The sequence below is a fragment of the Moschus berezovskii genome, chromosome 6 (genome assembly GCF_049115385.1).
Source record: "Moschus berezovskii isolate FMDL1 chromosome 6, NW_MosBer_1.0, whole genome shotgun sequence".
Lineage (NCBI taxonomy): Eukaryota > Metazoa > Chordata > Mammalia > Artiodactyla > Moschidae > Moschus > Moschus berezovskii.
The window spans coordinates 28539950-28561716 of record NC_142465.1 but is presented as its reverse complement, the minus strand read 5'-3'; the positions used below and the strand labels follow the sequence as shown (position 1 = coordinate 28561716).

General features: G+C 42.1%; 1 protein-coding gene across 5 annotated transcripts in view; it reads left to right on the top strand.

Moving 5' to 3' along the window:
* TMCC3 (transmembrane and coiled-coil domain family 3) overlaps positions 1-21767 on the top strand; it is a 285879-nt gene that overhangs the window by 199621 nt on the left and 64491 nt on the right. For 2 of the 5 annotated variants that reach the window (XM_055394535.2, XM_055394537.2), the window contains exon 1: positions 16971-17194. The exons of the other annotated variants lie outside the window; for them this stretch is intronic. In XM_055394535.2, coding sequence (XP_055250510.1) covers positions 17117-17194 — 78 coding nt within the window. In that variant the 5' untranslated portion in view covers positions 16971-17116. Of the gene's footprint in view, positions 1-16970; positions 17195-21767 lie in introns of those variants that run through there. 5 annotated transcript variants of the gene reach the window in all.

Below are 21767 nucleotides of genomic sequence, written 5' to 3'. Positions count from 1 at the left end.
TTGGCCCCAGAGAAAACAATCCCTGTTGGTCCTTTGATCTTGGACTTCCAGAACTGGGAGAAGATATGTTTCTACTATTGAAGCCACTCTATCATTGAAGGTATTTTGTCATGACAGCCCCACAAACTAACACCAATGGTGATAGCAATATCACATCTGTGTTACGAGGTTGCTACAAGACCACTCAGGGGAATTGAAGCTATGAGATCTAGAAAACAGGCTTTCAAGCAGGAAATAAACTCATGTGGGAGATGATTTGAGCACATGTGGTATTGATAGGCAACGTGTTTGAAACATTCTTTTCTTTCCAAGGCTGGTTTTGGGGTTTTGGCCTCCCTGGAAGTCAGGGAAGAAATCCCACCACTTGCTCAGAACTGCAGAAAGTGTCAGCAAAGCCTGTGACGTGCGGGATCGCACTGCTTCTGCTCGGAGTGTCTGATGCGTGGGGTTACGCTGAGAGTAACTGGCTTAGATCTGGGTGAGAGAGGGTCACACTGAGCTTTGCCTCGGTGAAACAACCCAGATGGGGGTGAGTCAAGAGGCGCTGTTTAATAGAGTGGAGCATGTCACTGTGCAGCTGGATTTGGTTCCAGCTTTATGGAGTTAGCTTCAAAGAAATCCTTAGAAGTACTTTGCACAGTAACTGAGTCCCTCCATGGATTTCCTGGCCTCTGCCTCAGTTCTGAAATTTTGACCTTCATAAAGCCGCAGTGACTTCGGGCTTGGTTCAGTACATTAAAGAAGAAAAGATGTGTTTTATGTACCCTGTTGTGTGGGCATCTTTAAGTCCTTAAAAGTACTCATTTCTGTTCCTTTCTCTTACCATTGGGTAGGAACGGTGTGTTCACAGTGTGTAATTTATGTGTTGCATAGTCCACTTGGAAATCTCAATCATCAATAGTATAAAATATGACATAATTTTCAGAGGTGAGTTGCACCTGAATTTTTTTATTTTGGTGTGATAATCTAGTGCAGTTTTCCTTTTCTGCATGTGAACTACCAGTATTTTCCTTTCCCCACTATGCTGCCTCTGTCATAGATTATGCTACTCAATATGCTTGAGTCTATTTCTGAGCTCTCTCTGTGGGTCTTATTCCTGGTCATGGTAACTGATCAGTTTCTGTTTCATTTATCAATTGATTTAGGGGAACTTGTCATTTAGTTGATATTGCATCTTTCCTTCCATGAGCATAGAATTCCTCATTATTAGTTTTAGGCTTTGTTTTATAGAACAATGAACTTAAAAAAAAAACTTGTATGCGCTGTATTCAAGTTCTCAAACATTTATTAAGGATTTCCATTGTAAGGACCACAGTGGGGAGTAGCAGATTTTTAGAATGAGCAAGTTAGTCCTCCTATTTCAAAACAATTACAGTCTAGTAGAGAGGGTGTGGTAGACATGCATAGTTTATTTAATATAAATTAGACTGTCCGGAATTCCCTGGAAGTCCAGTGGTTAAGGCTTCATATTTTCACCGCCTTGGGCCTGAGTTCAATCTCTGATAGGGGAACTTAAATCATGCAAGCCGCCTGATATGGTCAATAAAAATATTAGACTGTCATAAATACGGTACTAAAATTATACATCACATGCAAGAAGGGAAGGAAGATTAATTTTGACCTGAGAGATCATTTGAGGAGAAAGAGGTATGCATAAATAATAGTATATTTATATTTGTCTCATATTTTCTGTAATGAGATTTAGAGAATACTTGTCAGCCTCTGTGTGTTCACATTTTGGCAACTAAATAAAAGTGGCCTTTGTTGTTTATGTTAACATGTAGTCAGTACCAAATATATTAATGAATATTTTGCATTTTGGGGTACTAAATCTTCAAAATGTAGTTTAATTAAAATTAAATAAAAAATTCAGTTCCTTAATCCCAGTAGGCACATTTCAAGTGCTCATGGGCCACACGTGGCTGGTGTCTGTTGTGTTGGACACTGCAGCATTAGACAATCATTTATTATGCAGTTAATCTTTATCTCAATGAGGGAAAATATTTTAAACACCATAAGTAGGTGCTTGTGCACTGGAATTTTATGAATAATATACATTCTAATTGATAACCTGTATTCTAATGGTTTATATCTAAGACATTAGGCCATTTTTGAATTGACAAAATATAATTCCATTTGTAAAAGGATCAGATGGAACTAATCAAGCTTGGGGAAAACTTCATCTCAGTAGGGCTGTGTCTAGAGAATAGTTTTACAATTATAAGCGTCAGGAGGCACAGTGATATTTATGGATTTTCTTCTTTGGGAACAGAAATTCCAAATCAAGCTTTATAAACTGTTTGGTCTTTTATCATATATTTGTTTGTTTTTCCTCTTATTACCTCCAAGAGTCCCTTTTTGCAGTTGAAAGGGTTATTGCTTTTAACTCCAAATGACCAAACCCTGTTGCATTTTTGGTAACTTCTGATAATTCATGTGTGTGCGTGTGTGCGTGTTAAGTGCATGTTCATGCTCATAAGCAGGGGTGGCTACCAGCTGGGTACCCTGCATGATGCTTTGTTAGCTATTTTAAATCTTGTGCCTAGGGTAGCAGGTTTTTTTCTTTTGTGAAAGACATTCCTTCAGTGGAATGTCAGAAATACTGACTGGGAGTGCATCAGCCACAGCTGATCTGGCAAGAAGCAATGAGAAATAACAGAACTGTAGAATACCTTTCAACAATGTCAACTAGGGTGGTGAGTACTTCTAAATACTGGTGGGAAATTTAGCCTTCCCTTCCACAGTGATCTGAGAATTGAGTTCTCATTTTGCATTTTGAAATGAAAAACTGGAAAGCTAAAAGTGCTTGGAAATGATTTAAAAAAAAAAAAAAAGATTTAAAAGGAGCCTTCAGATAAATTCCTAATGATGTAATTTTGAATTTTAAAAGCCCCACTCAATTTCTTTCTTCAAGGAAAAAACAGGAAATAAGAAGCTTAGAAAATAGAAATCGTCTTCATGGGGCTATTAACAATGCTGCTGTTCATTAAATTCTTCAAGAGATGCAGGAAAAGATCAAGCGGGAGGTGGGGAGCGAGTTCATATGAACTGCACGTTAAGTGAGGCACCAGGCCTCAGTGCAGTTTCCAGATGCCTCAAGGTTCTTCCTTGCTCCTTTTCTTAGTGATGCCAGTATAGGTCCTTGGTTAAGAGACAGTAACTGTGTGTGATGTTAATGGTTGCAGTTATCCCTACTCTACAGGTGAGGAAACTGGGGCCTAGAAAGGTTAAATAAATTGTCCAAGGATATATACCTAAGTGGGCTTTGATGTCAAATAGGCCTGGAATTTGGACTCCACTTTTGCCATTTATTAGTTGAATACCCTTGGTCAGATAACTTATTTAGAGATCCAATTGCCACTCAGAAAAATGAAAAAATAATAGCATGTACTATCACGGAGATGGGGGCAGGGAAGAGTTTGGCATAATTCAGAGCTGATATATTTAAAATTCCAGTGCAGATTGAGTAGGCTGCTCCTACTCCATATTATCCAAAAGACTATCATAACTATCATGTTTTGCTGACTCTGTACAGAGTACTGGCCAGATGCCATAGGAAGACACAAAAGTAGTAGAGGAAGATTTTTTTCCTTACTCTTCAGTAGCAAAATATTTCAGGGTTTCTGGTAATCATTTTGCTCTGAACATTTGGGGTAGGTCAGGGAGAATTAGCATTTATGATACTTTTGTTTGGGTCAATCAGTTTGGCTACCTACAACCAAAAAGCCATACTTTGTAAAAATTAGTTAAGATAATGAGAAATAGGCTCTAGTTAGCATTTTCATGCCTTTGATTTTTAGCAACAGATGACAGACATTAATTGGAAAATATAATTCTCAAATACAGCTTCTACAATTTACCCATTTGTTGTTAATGACAGTTGGGTTATTACCTGCTGGGGACTCTTACCACATTGAACATCCTTGTCTTTCTGTTCTGGTTGACTAGTCTCCTCTAGGAAAGGGGTCCCCAACTTCCAGGCTGATACCTCCTGTCAGATCATCAATGGCACTGGATTAGAAATAAAGTGCGTAACAAATGGAATGTACTTGAATCATTCCAAAAACATCCCCCTAACCTCTGGTGCATGGAAAAATTGTCTCCTATGAAATCACAAAAGCAGTCCCTGGTGCCCAAAAGTTTGGGGACTGCTGCTGTAGGATTCATACCGATGAGAGGTTGACTCATAGGATAGGCATGGCCTCAACTTTATGAGATAATGCCAGATGGTGCTTCAGAGGGGTTGTACCTCTTTGTGTTCCCACCTTCAATGTGTAAGAGTTCCTGCTGCTCCAGGTCATTGCCAGCACTAAACTAGAATACTTTCAAAATTTTTGTCAATCTGACAAATTAGGGTTATTCTGATTTTTTGTATATTGTTATTATATAAGCATTTTCCCATACGATTGCACATTCTTCCTAAGTATAATTTGCAATAGGTATACTCTGTTTTTGTAGAACTATCATAATTTGTATCATTAACCTTTTATCTTTATAGACAATAAACAACTGTTTCAAACAATCCTTTAGGTTGCTCCAAACTTTGCAGAATGATAAAACACTGTCATGGGCAGTCTTCGTCTATAAAACTTTTCCTGCATTGTATTATTTTAAAGATAGAGTCCTAGAAGTGGAACGTTTCTACTTACACGTTTATCTGACTGATACAAACAACAGATGCTGTCAGAATTCAGAGAAGGGATACGTGAGTGTGAATTGGAGTGGACAGGAAAGCTTCAGCAAGCAGCATCCTCCCTTTTGGTTGGACTGGGACTTGTTTAGACATCACATCAGATTTCTCTGGCAGTTTCATCTCCCACCATCCTTATCTTGCAAAGTGAATTGATAAAGTGCAAAGTGATTTCATAGACACTGTGTTCCTGAAGTGAAGCTAGCTCAGCCTTCAGGCTCAGTTTGTGTTTGATGAGAAAGAATTCTCCTTGGCTGGTCATGCATAGCGTGAAGTCAGCTAGAGATCAGAACACTGCTGCCTCTGTGGTGAAGGGAAGTAGGAACCTTGAGCGTCATGACTCTAGTTAAAGACTTAACCAAAAGGAACACTTTGTGCCGAGTACAAAGTAAGGCATTTTCATCTAGGTTTGTTTTCTGTCATTGTTGTGGCTTCTGGGAAACTGCAGGAGCAGACAGCCAAGAGTCATAAACAGTGATCAGACAATGCAACCCTTTCCTAGTAAATGGGAGGTCAAGAGGTTAGAAATAACATAGCACTCATGTTATCATCTCTGTGTTACAGAATGTAATTCAGAGACTCAGACCAATATGGGAACTCCTCAGCAGAACAGTGAAATTCTCTATTCAATGTAGAGAACATGAATTTTTGCATTTTATTGAAAATGTTGTTGTTCGGTCACTAAGTCATGTTCAACTCTTTGCAACCCCAAGGACTGCAGCATGCCAGGCCTCCCTGTCCTTCAGTGTCTCTTGGAGTTTGCTCAGACTCATGTCCATTGAGTCCATGATGCCATCCAACCAGGAACTCACTATGTAATGAGTTTTTTGAACCAGAACCAAATCTATAAACTGTGATGTACTCTTCCAACCAAATCAGGACTTAATTGTCAGTCATTTATTCAAACAAAAACATAGAATGACAGCTTCTCTGTTAAAATGCTGAGCACTGGCTGGCTCAGGATAAAGGACTAGCCCCTGGCCTCAAAGTCTCCAGAGTTGACTAGAGCTTCAGACACAGTGTCACTGCAGCCAGGGGCTGCTATTGGTGATCTCATTCATGGACACCACCTGTGGGCTGGCCCTTACCTGCCGATCTCTACAGCTGGTCCCCTCCTGTAGTGTGGTAAGGGGCCAGGACCTGGAGGAACTCTGCTCTGTGGACCACTCCTCCAGAGAAAAAATTCTCTCTGCTACCCACTCCCACTTGCTGTGTTGTTCCCCCTTCCCCAAACCCAAAGCTTTTCCTGTGAAAATTATCCCAACTGTGCCTACATTTAAAATACATTTTATTTTATTTATTTTTAAAATTATGTGTTCTTGGTTGTGCTGGGTCCTCGTCGCCGCTCGTGGACTTTCTCCAGTTGTGGTGAGCGGAAGCCACTGTTTGTTGCAGTGCATCATGGTGGCTTCTCCTGTTGCGTGGGCACAGGTGCTAGGCGTGCCCAGGCTTAGTAGTTGTGGCACATGGGCTTAGTTGCTCTGGGGCACGTGGAATCTTCCTGGACCAGGAATTGAATCCTGCACTGGCAGGCGGATTCGTACCCACTGTACCACTAGGGAAGTCCTAAAATACATTTTACATTAACGTTTTCATTTTGAGATCATTATACAGTCACAGGTAGTTATAGGAATAATAGAGAGATCCCGGGTACCTTTTACCCAGTTTCCTCAAAAGTAACATCTTTTGTAGAATTAGTACTACAGATAACATGGTAGCATTGAAACAATTCACAACCTTAATCAGATTTTTTTTCAGTTTTGCTTGTGTAATTGATCGTTGAACAACACAGATTTGAGCTGCATGGGTTGACTAATACACAGATTTTTTTTCAGTGAACACATTCTATCCTATACCTGCAGTTGGTTAAATTCGAGGATGTAGAACTCTGGATACTGAGGGTGGACTATGGGAGCATCTGTGGGTTTTGGTATCTGCAGTGGGTCCTGGAACCAACACCCCATGGATGCTGAGGGACAATTCTGTGTGTGTGTGTGTTTAGTTCTCTGCAGGTTTATCACATGAACGAGTACTGTCTGCCACTGCAGTCAAGACACAGAAGACTTCCATCATCACGGGACCCCTGGTGTTGCCCTTTTATCAGTCTGTTCACCTCCTCCTGCACCCCCCTTCCTCCCTACCCAGTTCCTAATCCTTGGCAATCACCAGTCCTGTTTCCAGTTCTATGATTTTGTCATTTCAAGAACGCTACATGAATGAAATCATCATGTGGCATACAACCTTTGGAAAATTAGCTTTTCTCATTCAGCATAATTCCCTCAGCACTCACCCAAGTTGTTGTCTATCATTTGTGTGGACCATTTTCTTGCTAAGTGTGTGTCATAGTATGGATGTCCCACAGTTTGTTGAAGCATTTATCTGCTGAAGGTCATCCCAGGCCGTTTCTAGTTTGGGGCTTTTATGAATAAAGCTACTATGAACATTTTTTGTGTAGGTTTTAATGTGAACATATGTTTTCTTCTCCCTGGGATAAATGACTTAAGAGTGTAATTGCTGAGTCATATGGTATTTGCATATTTAGTTTTATAGAAAAATGCCAAATTATTTTCCAGAGAGATTGTACCATTTTACATTCCTGCCAGAAATGTATGAATTATTTAGTTTCTCCATATCCTTGTCAGAATTTAGTGCTATCACTATTTTTTATTATTGCCAATCTGATAGGATCTCATAGGTATGTCGTGATGTCTCAATTGAGGTTTTAATTTGCATTTCCGTAATGGCTAATAACACTGAACATCTCTTCATGTGTGACTTGCTGTCTGTATATCTTCCTTCATGAAATATCTATTCATGTCTTTTGCCCATTTTTCAGTTCAGTTCAGCTGAGTTCAGTTTAGTCACTCGGTCATGTCTGACTCTTTGTGACCCCATGAACTGCAGCACGCCAGGCTTCTCTGTCCATTACAAACTCCCAGAGCTTGCTCAAACTCATGTTCATCGAGTCGGTGATATCATCCAACTATCTCATGCTCTGTTGTCCCCTTCTCCTTCTGCCCTCAATCTTTCCCAGCATCAGGGTCTTTTCAGTGAGCCAGTTCTTCACATCAGGTGGCCAAAGTATTGGAGCCTCAGCTTCAGCATCAGTCCTTCCAATGAATATTCAGGACTGATTTCCTTTAGGAATGACTGGTTTGATCTCCTTGTAGTCTAAGGAACTCTCAAGAGTCTTCTCCCACACCACAGTTCAAAAGCATCAATTCTTTGGCGCTCAGCTTTCTTTATGGTTCAACTCTCACATCCATACATGACCACTGGAAAAACCATAGCTTTGACTAGACGGACCTTTGCTGGCAAAGTAATGTCTCTGCTTTTTAATATTCTGTGCAGGTTGGTCTTGTCTTCCAAGGAGCAAGCATCTTTTAATTTCATGGCTGCAGTTACCATCTGCAGTGATTTTGGAGCCCAAGAAAATAAAGTTTCTCACTGTTTTCATTGTTTCCCTATCTATTTGCCATGAAGTGATGGGACCAGATGCCATGATCTTAGTTTTTTGAATGCTGAGTTTTAAACCAGAGTTTTCACTCTCCTCTTTCACTTTCATCAAGAGGCTCTTTAGTTCTTCTTCACTTTCTGCCATAAGGGTGGTGTCATCTGCATATCTGAGGTTACTGATATTTCTCCCTGCAATCTTAATTCCAGTTTGCGTTTCATCCAGCCCAGCATTTCACATGATGTACTCTGCATAGAAGTTAAGTAAGCAGGGTGACAATATACAGCCTGGACATACTCCTGTCCCAATTTAGAACCAGTCTGTTGTTCCATGTCCAGTTCTCACTGTTGCTTCTTGACCCACATATAGATTTCTCAGGAGACAGGTAAGGTGGTCTGGTATTCCCATCTCTTGAAGAATTTTCCACAGTTTGTTATGATCCACAGAATCAAAGGCTTTAGTGTAGTCAATGAATCAGAAATAGGTGCTTTCCTGGAATTCTCTTGCTTTTTCTATGATCCAACGGATGTTGGCCATTTGACTTCTGGTTCCTCTGCCTTTTTTAAATCCAGTTGGATTGTTTATTTTTTTTACTGCTGAGTTTTGAGAGTTCTTTATATATTCTGGATACTAATCCAGCTAATTTGTTGCATTTGTGGTTTTTCAAATATTTCTCCCCATTTGTATTCTGTCCTTTCATCCTCTTAACAAGGTTTTAACAAAGCAAAAGTTTTTCATTTCAATGAGATAAAATACATTTTTGTACTTCTTAATGTAGCTTCATATCTTCAGGGAAGATAAATGTTAGGGATCAGTTTCTTGAACACTGGAAATCTTCATGTAGAATCCTCTTTAAGATTCATCGCTCTTAGCAATGAAGGCACGGACATAGAAAACCGACTTATGGACAAGGGTGAGGGGGAAGAGGGAGAGGGCAAGATGAGTGGACAGAGTAGCATGGAAGCATATGCACTAACATATGTAAACAGGTGGCCAATGGGAATTTGCTGTATGACTCAGGGAACTCAAACTGGGGCTCTGTAGTACTATGGAGAGGTGAGAATGGGCAGGAGGAGGGGGGGAGATTCAAGAGGGAGAGAACATTTGTACATCTGTGGCTAATTCATGTTGATGTATGACAGAAATCTAACACTGTAAAGCAATCATCAGTCAATTAAAAAATTGAAAAAAGATTCATTGCTCCTGAGAAATCAGTAGCATGAAATTGTTTAAAAAAAAAAAAAAAGGAAACTTAGAAGGCAAGTTCACAAGCCGCCAAAGTTTGAATCTTTTTACTTTCCTGTTTTTATCAAAGTCTTGCCAAGTGGAAGTTATGGCTTTCTGTGCCAGATGATTGCTAATGCTAGATAAATAGCAGCAATTGTTTTCTTACAGTTATATAGAACATGTGATCTTGAAAATTAAGTATAAACATTAAGAGTGGTCATTTCCAGTTGGCTGTAAATCAGCTGGTTAAAATTAGAGATTTATATTTGTATCAACCCTGAAAGCTTCTGATCTGGGGTATAAACAAGTTATATGTATATATTTTTTATATATATCAGCATGCATTCACCTTAAGCTATTTGAATACATTTTAAAAATCTGATTTATTCTTCTCTTGCCACTCTCTGTCCTTAAATCCTTAGGAGAAAAGCTTGCTGTACTTTGTGTCTTACGTATTTTCCCTAGAGAAGGAAACTTCTGTCTACTATTAAATAAAAATATGATGTGAAAGGAAATATACTTTCCTTTACTTTATTAGAGGCTTACATTTTCATCTTTAAAGTCACAATTTCCTTTATGTTTATTTCCTTCTCCCTGCTATAGCGACATGAAGCCTAACATACCTAAGGACTTGAGTTTCACCAGGAGACAACTTCTTCACTTTGCCCCACCATTGTACCAAGGATATAACTATCTTTGCATTCATAGTAACCTTTTTTTTTTTTTTTCCCAGTCTGTCTCCCTGTCTAAATGGGATAACCTTTCAGGATTGGACCATGTCTTCCTCTTTTTTTTAAATAAAAGATTTATGTATTTATTTTTGGCTGTGCTGGGTCTTTCTTGCTGCACACAGGCTTTCTCTAGTTGCAGCGAGTGGGGGCTGCTCTCTAGTTACCATACGCGGCCTTCTCATTGTGGTGGCTTCTTTTATTGTGGAGCACAGGTTCTAGGTGCATTGGCTCAGCAGTTATGGTGCACGACCTTAGTTGCCACCCAGCATATGTGTTCTTAGTTCCCGGACCAAGGATCAAACTCGTGTCCCCTGCATTGACAGGCAGATACTTAACCACTGGACCACCAGGGATGTCCCTCTTATTCATTTTTATATCCTCAGTACCAGGAACAGAGCCCATCACATCAGAGATGCTCAATGAGCAATTGCAGAGTTCACAAATTTCAGTAACTATTTAGTATATGAAAATTAGTAACACTCATTGTTCAGCACATTTTCATCTTTATAATATTGTTCATTCCAACTCCTGGAGGGCAAAAACTACCTTTTGCTTACCTCTTACTCATTTTTAAAACCCTAGTGCTGGGAAAATAACTAGGCATTTGATAAATGTTGAATCTATCCATTCACTCAGCAAGTATGCATTGAATACGTGATACTATGTTAGGAACCAGGACTGCATACATTTACCTAGAAGGCATCATTTTTTCCTTCAGGTAACCTATAATCTAGTTGGGGGAGGGCACATACAAAACACCACACAAAATATTTCAATAACGTGATAAGATAACTTTTGTGTTCAAACAAGAGGTATAGACTATAATTAGTTCAAGAGTCTAGGAGGTCATCTGGCATGGACTGACCAAGGAAGGCTCAATTAGTGGCCTGATAAAACCTGTGTCCTTACTAGAATTCTCTGTTCAGTCTTCCTCTGTTTGTGTTGTCCTTAGTTCCTGCTTTCTCTTGAAACGCCACCATTCTCACTGTCTTCTGTCTACCCAGACCCAGCATTAAATGTTGTATTAGGGTTTTAAAACCTGATTTAAGTAGAAAGAGAATGCCTTGCCTCATATAACCAGAAAGGAGGGGAGGATCTAGCCACATTTGAGGTGGTGGATCGTCTGCCACGATGGCATCCAGTTCTCCCATCCCTGTGTGTGTACTACTCCAGTCAAGAGTGGATGCTACTTCTCCTCCCCTTGAGCCTGGTCTGGGCTTTTGACTCATTCTAATCAATAGAATGTGACAGAAGTGCTACCCTGCCAACTCCAGGCTAGCCCTTAAGAGGTTTGGCATCATTTGTTTTTGATCTCTTGAAAACCATTCACCATGTAAATAAGTCCAGCTATTCCAGTAGAGAGAGGGAGCCCTGGAAGAAGGAAGACTATGAAATATAAAAATATTTTGTTTAAATATATAAACATGTACAAATTGAGATAGAGGCCTGGCCAGCCCCACATATTCCAGCCACCCTCCATTCTTCCTGGTGTTGACAGGTGAGTGAAGCCATGTTGGATACTCCAGTTCCACCCAGTATCACAAGGAGCATAGAAAAGCCAAACTCTGCAGACTTGCTCAAAATGCTGCCTCAAGCAAATGAGTGGTAGTTGTTGTAAGCCAGTATATCTTAGAGTGACCTGTCATGCGGCAGTAGATAGTGGGAAAAGCTGGATTCAGTGCTCCAACAATTCAGCGAGGAGTCTTTCTCCTTTCATGGTTGTTTCCCTCGGGGAGGAAGTTGTGTTTGTATGTCTACCACATACAGCAGGAATGCCCACCACGGGCAGCAGGCTTATATTCTACCGGCTGAACCTGGTGCCAACTTGATGGGCTCAGTTCCTTCCCAGCAGTTACAGCAGAAGTCTCAGGGGAGGCTCTGATTGGCTCTGACTGGGTCACGAGCCTCTTTCTACGCAAGCTGAAGCAACTCTGATTGGCCAAGTCTGTATCACGTGCCTCTTCCTGGAGCCAGAGGTCCGGCGTGGTCAGTCTCACCTAAATTACTTGAATTGAGGGTAGGGATGGAATGGATCCCAAAAGAAAAATCCAGGTACTGTTAATATTTTGAGAATAAGAGGCTGGATGCTGGGGCAGGCAGAAACAACAAATAGGTACTATGAGAATCAAGTACAATCCTATCTCTTTTATGAAGCCTTTTCTCACTATTTTACACTATTATGGCTCGAATGACCCAGTTTGCTTCTTTCCTGCTGAGAACATGCTGCGTTATTGTGCCTTACACTTTGGAAGTAAATTCTTAGTTTACACCCTAGATTTTGTACCTTTATCTTCCGTATTATTCTGGTTGCATTTGCTACTTTAAAGGTGCAATTTTTAAAAAAATTTTAATTACCTTTTGCAGAGAGAGGCTTTTGGAGGCTGTTATCAGAGGCACAGATAATCCTTATGTTGATGAAAATATGTGTGTTCTCTCTCTCTCCTTCTCTCCCTGAGTCTGACAAAACCTTAGGCATTGCCTGCAAAAGAAGGCACATGGTCTATTTTCCCCATGGGTCCTAATTCCAAATAAGAGAGCCAATGGTGATCCACACGGCTTGTTTTCTTTCTTTTCTGGGGAGCTTGCTCTTGTGCTATTTAATTTGGGCTTTTAAAAAAATTATTTTGTATGAGTGCCCAGTAGAGCAGCTTTTGGGCAACTGGCTTATGAAATAAATCAAAATGATCTAAAAAAGAACATTCTCTGTTAATTGAAAATGAAGTGAGCCTAATATAGTTTTAATTCATTCTTTTTGTGGAGGATCAGCGTTTCTTTCCAGAATGGAGTTCTTCTAAGCAACACCAAGACAGTAATAGAAATGGAAAATAGCTGCCTTCTGTCACACTAACCAAAGCCCAACCTTGGCTTGTCAGAGATCTTACTTAGGTTTGGCCTCTCTAAAGTTACACGCAGATACAGTTACATACACATGTACATGATGTACCTGATCAATATAATTTCTACAGTCCTAGGTACCTGAAAAAAATGAGGCATCAGGCAAGTGAGGGGGAAAAACCCAGAGACAGACTCTTACAGATTTCAGAATGGATCCTTATAAGATTACATTGGCATAAAGACAGTAATAACAGACTGTCTTGCCTTCATATCAAGATTGATACTTGTAAAGTGTTATTCAGTTCAGTCACTCAGTCGTGTCCGACTCTTTGTGACCCCATGAACCACAGCATGCCAGGCCTCCCTGTCCATCACCAACTCCCAGAGTTCATCCAAACGCATGTCCGTTAAGTCGGTGATGCCATCCAACCATCTCATCCTCTGTCATCCCCTTTTCCTCCTGCCCTCAATCTTTCCCAGCATCAGGGTCTTTTCAAATCAAACAGCTGTTTGCCTCAGGTGGCCAAAGTATTGGAGTTTCAGCTTCAACATCAGTCCCTCCAATGAACACCCAGGACTGATCTCCTTTAGAATGGACTGGTTGGATCTCCTTGCAGTCCAAGGGACTCTCAAGAGTCTTCTCCAACACCACAGTTGAAAAGCATCAATTCTTCGGCGCTCATTACATTTGTGTATATAAGTAGATACTCCACTGGTGACTTAAATCCAGGATTAAGGATGCCATCATCACATCTGTCTTTTGGGTCTTTGTTATCTTTAGAATTTTAAATTATTATGAAATATTGTGTATATGTGTAGGCATGAAAGCATATCTAGTATACCAATAGCCATTCAGTAAATATGGCATTATTTTTATAATCTTGGTTCCCTTTCCTCTTGAATCCGTCTTTATTGCCACACTAGAGGTAAATACTCTCCTGAAATTTGTGTATATCATGCTCTTAACTTTTCTTAATAGCTTTAGCTATATATCTTTGTTCTCCTAAAAATGCCATTTATTCTTTCTTGAACAGAATCTCACAACAGGAAGTTTTATGTGGTTTGCTTTTTTTTGTTTCTCAGTATTGTTGATGAAATTCATCTATATTGATTATTTTTAGCTCATTTGGCTTGTGGCTTATCTTTTCACTTATTAATTTTTTTATGAGCAGAAAATTTAAAACAGTATAGTTGAATTTTTGTGGTTTATGGTTTTTGTGAACTATTTTTTATGACTTGAGATCAGAATGATATTCTTCTACTTTCTTTCGGCAGTTTTAAAAATTGTATTTTCTCCTTTAGGTCTTTAATCTATCTGATACTGATTTTTGTGTATGCCTTGAGGTAGGGATCAGTTTTTTTTTTTCTTCCCAAGTGAAAAGGCAGAGCATTTGCTTAGAAAATTTCAGATATTTTCATCTTTCTCAGAATTAAACTCAAAGTTCTTAAAATGGTCTAAATTACCCTATATGACCTGGTCCTTTGAAATGTTTCTGATTTCATCTACTGTTGTTCCAGGCAACACTGGCCTCCTTGCTCTTCCTGAACACTCCCAAATGTTCCTGCTTTGAGGACTTTATAGTAATACTTGCTGTTCCTTCCATCAACAGTCTTCAGACATCTACGTGGCTAGCTCCCTTTCTTCCTAGATCTCTTCTCAGATGTTACCTTATCGTGGAGGCCTTCTGTGGCCACCCTAGCTAAGATCATACACACATTCACATTTGAGATCTCTCTTCTCTGTTTTGGAATAACTCACCTGAAAAACTCTCTGGGACTGGTGTAGTTTCGTATATGGGGAGTATTTTAAAATGTTGATTTAATTTTTGAATGATTTTAGGACTCTATGGGGTTTTCCGTTTCTTCTTAAGTTAGTTTTGACAAATTTGTCCTCTTCATTTAAATATATATATATTTAGAAATCCTTGCCTTTTTTAGAACTTTTTATTTTATATTGGGGTAAGGCCAATTAACAATGTTATGATAGTTTCAGGTAAACAGTGAAGGGACTCAGCCATACATGTGTATGTATCCATTCTCCCCCAAACCCCCCTCCAATAAAAGATATGTTTTATTTCACTTTTTAAATAGTCAATATATGCATACAATTAGCATTCAAGTTCAAAAAGCATATACAGTGAGAAATAAACCTTCGTCCGTTCCTTCTAGCTACCTAGTTCCTGTCTCCTGCCATCAGTTTCTTGTCTATTTCTCTAGTGTCATGTTAATTCTCCCCAAAATATGCTATGCGTATTTAACCATATATATATAGTTTTTATATAAATGGTGGAATACTATATATATATTATTCTGCACATTGCTTTTTTACTATCCAGATATGTTAGAGATATTTCTGTAGCTATACATTGAGAGCTGCCATTCTATTACAGGTACCTAACACTTAACTCGAAGGCAATGGCACCCCACTCCAGTACTCTTGCCTGGGAAATCCCATGGATGGCGGAGCCTGGTAGGCTGCAGTCCATGGGGTCGCTAAGAGTCGGACACAACTGAGTGACTTCACTTTCACATTTCACTTTCATGCATTGGAGAAGGAAATGGCAACCCGCTCCAGTATTCTTGCCTGGAGAATCCCAGGGATGGGGGAGCCTGGTGGGCTGCCGTCTATGGGGTCGCACAGAGTCGGACACGACTGATGTGACTTAGCAGCAGCAGCAACACTTAACTGGATGTCTATATTGTAATTTACTCAGTCTCCTTCTGAAGGACATTGAAGTTGTTCTCAATTTTTGCAGTAGCCTTCTAGCCAGTGTCCCTTACCCATCTTTAATCAGTGCATCTCACAGCTATTAGATATTTCCTCTTCTTTAATTTCCATCCTGATATTGTCTTGTCCCCTTTCAGAACCCTCCAGCAGCTGCCCAATATCCAAGAATAGGGCTGAAGTAATTAGTCTTGAAGTAGAGCCCTGCACCACATGGTCGCTGCCTACTTTTTCTATCCAGTCTTCTGTTCCTGAAGAGACTCCCTAAACTGATGGCTTGAGGTTTTCCAAATGTACCTTTGTTTTGGGGATTCCCAGGTGGCGCTAGTGGTAAACAACCCATCTACCAATGTATGTAGAGGTAAGAGATGTGGGTTCCATCAATGGGTGGGGAAGATCACCCACTCCCAAGGCATGGCAACCCACTCCAGTATTCTTGCCTGAAGAATCCCATGGACAGAGAAGCCTGGTGATCTACAGTCCATAGGGGTGGCCCAGAGTTAGATGTGACTTAGCATTCACCATTATTTTTATGCTCAGGATTTTTCTTCTGCCTGCACTTCCCTTCCCCCTCAGCCCTTTGAAGGAGAGGATCACAATCCTTATACTTCTGGGCTGGTAAGGTCTAACTCTTCTCTGGAGCAGCTGCACTTTCAGTATTACAACTCATTCTCCACTGGTACACCATCTATAACCAGACGAGGTGTTTTCATTGTCTCCTCTAGACTCCATATTTCTTGTGGGGAGGAACTCTTCACTCGAAATAGGGAATACTAAAATGAAAAGATGTATCTTGATTTTCAAGTAGTTTCCAACATAAAGGTGAGCCAGACTTTCAAAATAAAAATACATAACACTATAGATGGTTGTTTAAGGGGAAGTGTAGTCTTTGCTCAGTGGAATCAGAAGAAAAACATGAGCTCTTTAAAAAAAAAAAAAAACACCTCAGAAACAAATAATTCTGATCCCTACCCCAGGGCCTAGCACAATGCCCCATAAGTGCATGTTGAAAAAGAGTAACGTGAAAGGAAGCGTTAAAGGTATGCCTCAACATCTTGACCAAAATCCATCTTTTATCAGGTAAGTCAGCAAATAGTGGAGATGCCACTCATCTCTTGCGTGAAAAGAGGGCAGTGTGGAAGGAGGTGGAATCAAGTTTAAGCAAGCGAGGGAGGCAGAGCCGAGGCACCTGGAGAGGGTCTCGGGAGGGCGGGGCGCGCAGGGGGCGCGGCAGAGACGGGAGGGGCGGAGCCTCCCGCGTGCCTGCCCCGCCTCCCCCCGCCCTCCCCACTCCGCGGCAGCGGCGGCGCGGGGCGGCCGCGCGCTTGTTGGCAGCAGCTGCCGGAGCCCGCACCGCCCCCTGCCCGAGGCTCCCCCGGGCGAGCCGGAGCACGCCGGCTGCTCGCGGCGCGGCGGCACTGGACCCGGGGAAAGTTCCCGGCGCCGGCGCCGAGATGCCGGGCAGCGACACGGCGCTCACCGTGGACCGGACCTATTCGGACCCGGGCCGGCACCACCACTGCAAGAGAAGGGTGAGGGTCGCGGTCGGTGTGGCGGCGGGGGCGCCCTTCGAGGGGCGAGGGAGGGTGGGCGTGGGCTCCCGCGGGAACGGCCTCGCCCTGCGCGTTTCGCCGGCTCCCTCCCTCCCTTCCCTGCGGCTCGGAGCCCGGACTTCCCCGCACCTTTCGGGCTGACGGGGATGGGAAGCGGGGCGTGGGAGCGCGGCCCGCGGTTCCGAGACCTCAAGTTCCCCTCCGGGGCGGGAGCGGCGGCGAGCCCAGGCCCACGGCCGCTCGTCGTTGCCGGCGCGCCAGGGTCTCCTCGACGACCGGCGCTGCGCCGCCCTCTCCGCCAGGGAGCGCTCGCCGCGCGGGGCCAGACGCGAGGGGACCCCGCCGCGCGCGTCGTCGGGTCCGCGGAGTTCGGCCTCCCCGCTTCCTAAACCCAGTGCGGGCGCCGCGCCTCCCCGGCCGTCGGGGCTTTCGGGCTCGGGGCTGTGCGCGGCCGGAGCGTGGCCCGGCGGCAGACCCCGCTGCCCGGTTTCCCGCGGCCGCGCCTCCGGGCTCTGCCCCAGTGAAAAGTCAGTCTTGCGCGCTGCCTGTAGAGTTTCTAGTCGTGAGGAGCAGGCGCCCTCTCCATTGTTTGCTGTGTAATTTGCTGTTGCTGATTTTGGCTGTGGGCGAAAATAGCTTTTCAGAGTGAGCAGCGGAGATGAGCCCTGTAGTGCTCGATAAGGGAGGGAGGCCTCAGCCTGCGCGCCGTCCCTCGGGAGAGAGGAAGCCTCACCTGCCTCGGGGATCGCTTTGCTCTCTTAGGGATGTTTGATCGTCCAGGTTGAACACTTGGCTCTTCCCTTGGCTGATTGAACTGCCATTTAGAACTGCACCTCCTCCGCCTGTCATTTGTTCGGGCGAGGATTGCCTGAAGGTGTTCTTCGCGCTAACTGCTCTCTTGCACGATCTTAGTCGTTGAGTGCCAGCCTCTCTGCTTAAAGTTCAGGAGGTAGGATCGTGCTCTCATCTGTTAATCAGTTTAACAAAATGATTTAATTTTTTTCGGATTAGGTACACTTATTATACTTATCTCCAGCATCCAGTCCGCTCTCCCCTCCCCAACAAAAGAATTCTCCCTCTCTTTTTCTGCACTTCCTTAAAAGTTCCATAACAGTTTGTAATGAAAATAACTAGAAACTTCATTTGAAAGAAAATATTGATGATAAAAAATCTTTGATTACCTAAAGTTAGAAGTTTGTTGAGGGATGGCTGCTGACTAATACACTGTTAACTGCAAAGGAAGATGTTTTTCCGATGCGTTTGTAATCAGGGGGATGTGTGGTCCATAGTGTTGTCGTTGACGGAAGACATTTCAGGTTTGAAAAAAGTGTGCAAGCTGGATTTCTCTTGTCACAACTGTGATATTCTTCGTGTAAACAGCAGGATTAGTAATCTTTGAGGGAGGGATGGCTCATTGTGAACCCATTTAAGCAATTTGGCAAAAGCACACGGAACTTTCCAAAACTCAGCTCTTTTTAGCTTAACTACTGAGATGGAAAGTGGCAACGCAGATGTGTAAGTCAGCGGCAGACTTTATCTCTGCTGTATCTGCTGCTGTTCCATTTCCACACCCATCTTTCCTGTTAAAGTAGAGGAACTGTTTGTGAAGGGGCTTTCTTATTTTGTTTAAAATTCTGTTTACTGTGTTAAAAGTACTACATTGTTAGCATGGAGACACCTGGTTTTTATATAGACCATATATTAAAGCTGAGTTAGACTTATATATACTGATTGTTCTAAATTAGCTTATATAGGGTAAATGAAATCTGGTAAGGACTGGACGAAATCAAATGGAGAAAGGCTAGAACTTCGATGGACAGTGATAACAAGTTCTTCAGCAAGGACCTTTATAGAGATGGGGCTGATACAATTTTGATCTGTCCTGAAGGCTGCCATAAGGCTGCTATAATGAAGACCAGGCGGAAGCAATTTTCCCGTGCAGAAAGCATCCCATTAGATGATTTTAACTCCTGTTTTGTGGTACTCATTTAAATGAAGCTGTAAAAACATATTTTCTTTACACTCAGAAAGTATGTGATGCTGAGGGTAACCTCAGGGAACACTAATACTTAATTTCTTGATGTCACCTTTGCCTTGACAATGAATCATCTAGTATCGGGTTCATTTATTTATTTTTCGATGGGAAGATAGTTGCTGTACAGTGTTGTGTTAGTTTCTGCTGTACAGCAAAGTGAATTGACTAATGTTTACCTATTATATCCCCTCTCTTTTGGATTTCCTTCCCATTTAGGTCACCAGAGAGCATTGAGTAGAGTTCCCTGTGCCGTACAGTAAGGTTCTAGTGTAGGATTTAAAAAGAACCTTTTTGTGAACTTATTTGGTAAATTAGCTCCCCTAAAAACATTATAATGATAAATGGAGGCCTGGGAGAGGAGTTGATTAACCTTTCAGAGATAAGAAGTTTCCCCCTGGGTAGGGGCTAAGACTCAATGAGTTCAAGCTCTTGTTTACCGAATGGTCACTTTCAGAGTTCAAAATTGATACCCTGTTGAGAGAGCAGGGAAAATAGACATCTTGCTTGCTGAGCTGGTTTAAGCCTTTGAGACTGGAATAATAATGAGGCAGTGTACTATTTTAACAGTGCACAAGTCTATTTTTACAGCCAGGTGGATTAACCTAAATTCTGCACCCCCCCCCCCTTGGTGAAAATGTAATGTAACTGATGAATTCTGTGATTGTCTCTAAGCTGACAGGTCAGGGTCATTCACATTTTTAAACTTCATCTGGGTAAAACTCAGAAATGGTACATGTTAAAACTCACTGCACATTATATCCCTTTATTTTAAAAGAAAGAGCATACATGATTAGAATCTTACTTTTTTTTTTTCATGCCCTAGATAGTTAAAGCCTATTATCTATTTAAGCATATAGGCAGTCTGCTTTCTATACAGTAACTGATTTTTATTAATTATGTTGGAATCAAATTTTTGTCAGTTCTAATTTTAAGTGTCCTAAAATGCCATCTTCAGCCACTGGGGTCTAGTGCCGAACAGCTGTGGCTCTGGAAGCAGAAGACTTGGATCATAGCTGGCTCTTCACACTTCCCAACCGGGTGACTCTAACCTTTCCAAGCCTCCAGTTGCCCATGTATAAAAGGTGATAATAATCCCCACTTTGGGGAGTGATTGTGAGTCTTCAGTAAGAGAATTTGTAAAAACAATGGCTGTGTATACGCAGTAGTACCTGTTTTTCTCCATGTGTGAGATAAATAATTTTTTTTCCTTTATGCTGTTGGTCTGCTGATCTAGTTGTCTGGAGTGCCTGCCTTCCCCCCATCTCTAGTCTGTCAGCCAGGCCCCTGGATCGCTGACATTTCTCTGGAATCGTTTCCTTCTTCCCGTGTTCCCCAGACATCCCACCCTAGTTTAGCCACTTACGACCTCAGGAGGAGATACCTGGCGCTTTAACTTCCTCATTACTCTCAGCTGTCATCAGCTTCTATTCCGTCCTGCCAGCACAGACCAGACTATTCTGTCTACAGAACTGCTTTCATGCGGCTAGCCCGCAGAAGACGGATCCTGTGCTAGTTAGGGCTGCTTACTAAGCACTCGACCTTGGACCTTGGAGTTATCCTAGGTCTTAGCTTCCTCTTCCACACCGTTGAGGTGTTGTGAGTAATAAATGAGTCATGTCTATAAAATGTCAGGTACACAGTAAGACTCAATAGATGGTAGCCAGTTTTCATTATTACTATGTAAGACATGAGTTTGAGCAAGCTCCAGAAGTTGGTGATGGGCAGGGAAGCCTGGCGTGCTGCAGTCCATGGGGTTGCAAAGAGTCAGACATGATTGAGCGACTGAACTGAACTGAAATACATGTTCATAAGCTTGAGAATGGAAACACTGCTGATTTTGTGAATAATATAGGTCGGGGAGATCCCCTGGAGAAGGAAACAGTAACCCACTCCAGTATTCTTGCCTGGAGAATCCCATGGACAGAGAAGCCTGGTAGGCTACAGTCCACGGGGTCGCAAAGAGTCGGACACGACTGAGGGATGGAACGGAACGGATAAAGACTTTTGTTGGATTTTTAGCATGTGGTATCTTCCTCCGTCACAGATTCCTCATCAATTGATTGCTTACATGTTTATGAACTATAGACACTGGCACTGTGAGAGCAAGAGGCTTCATTCAGCAAATACTCCTGAGCACCTTCTCTGTGCTCGCTGCTGTTCTAGGCGTCAGCAACGTATGGGTGATGAAACAGTCTGGCCTCTCTGGAAATTTAGTATCTAGTGAATGTATCTTTTTTATCCTTGTAGCCCCTGGAAATACGCTTCTCTTTTATAGGAGGGAGTGATGATAGTAAGTACAAGTCTCTAGTGTCTGAAGTAAAACCTGTGTCGGGCATGGTTGCCACCTGTAGTACATCTTTAAACCTTCTGAGGTTTGGAAATAGATCCAGAGCTGCACGATGAGTAATGGTCAGAGGCAGTCAGGGAGAGGAAGATGTCAGAGCCCTTCTCACTATGGAAATGGTTGGGCAGTGATGTAATAAGTTGAAGATTGCATGTTTACTTTCTGAACAGGAA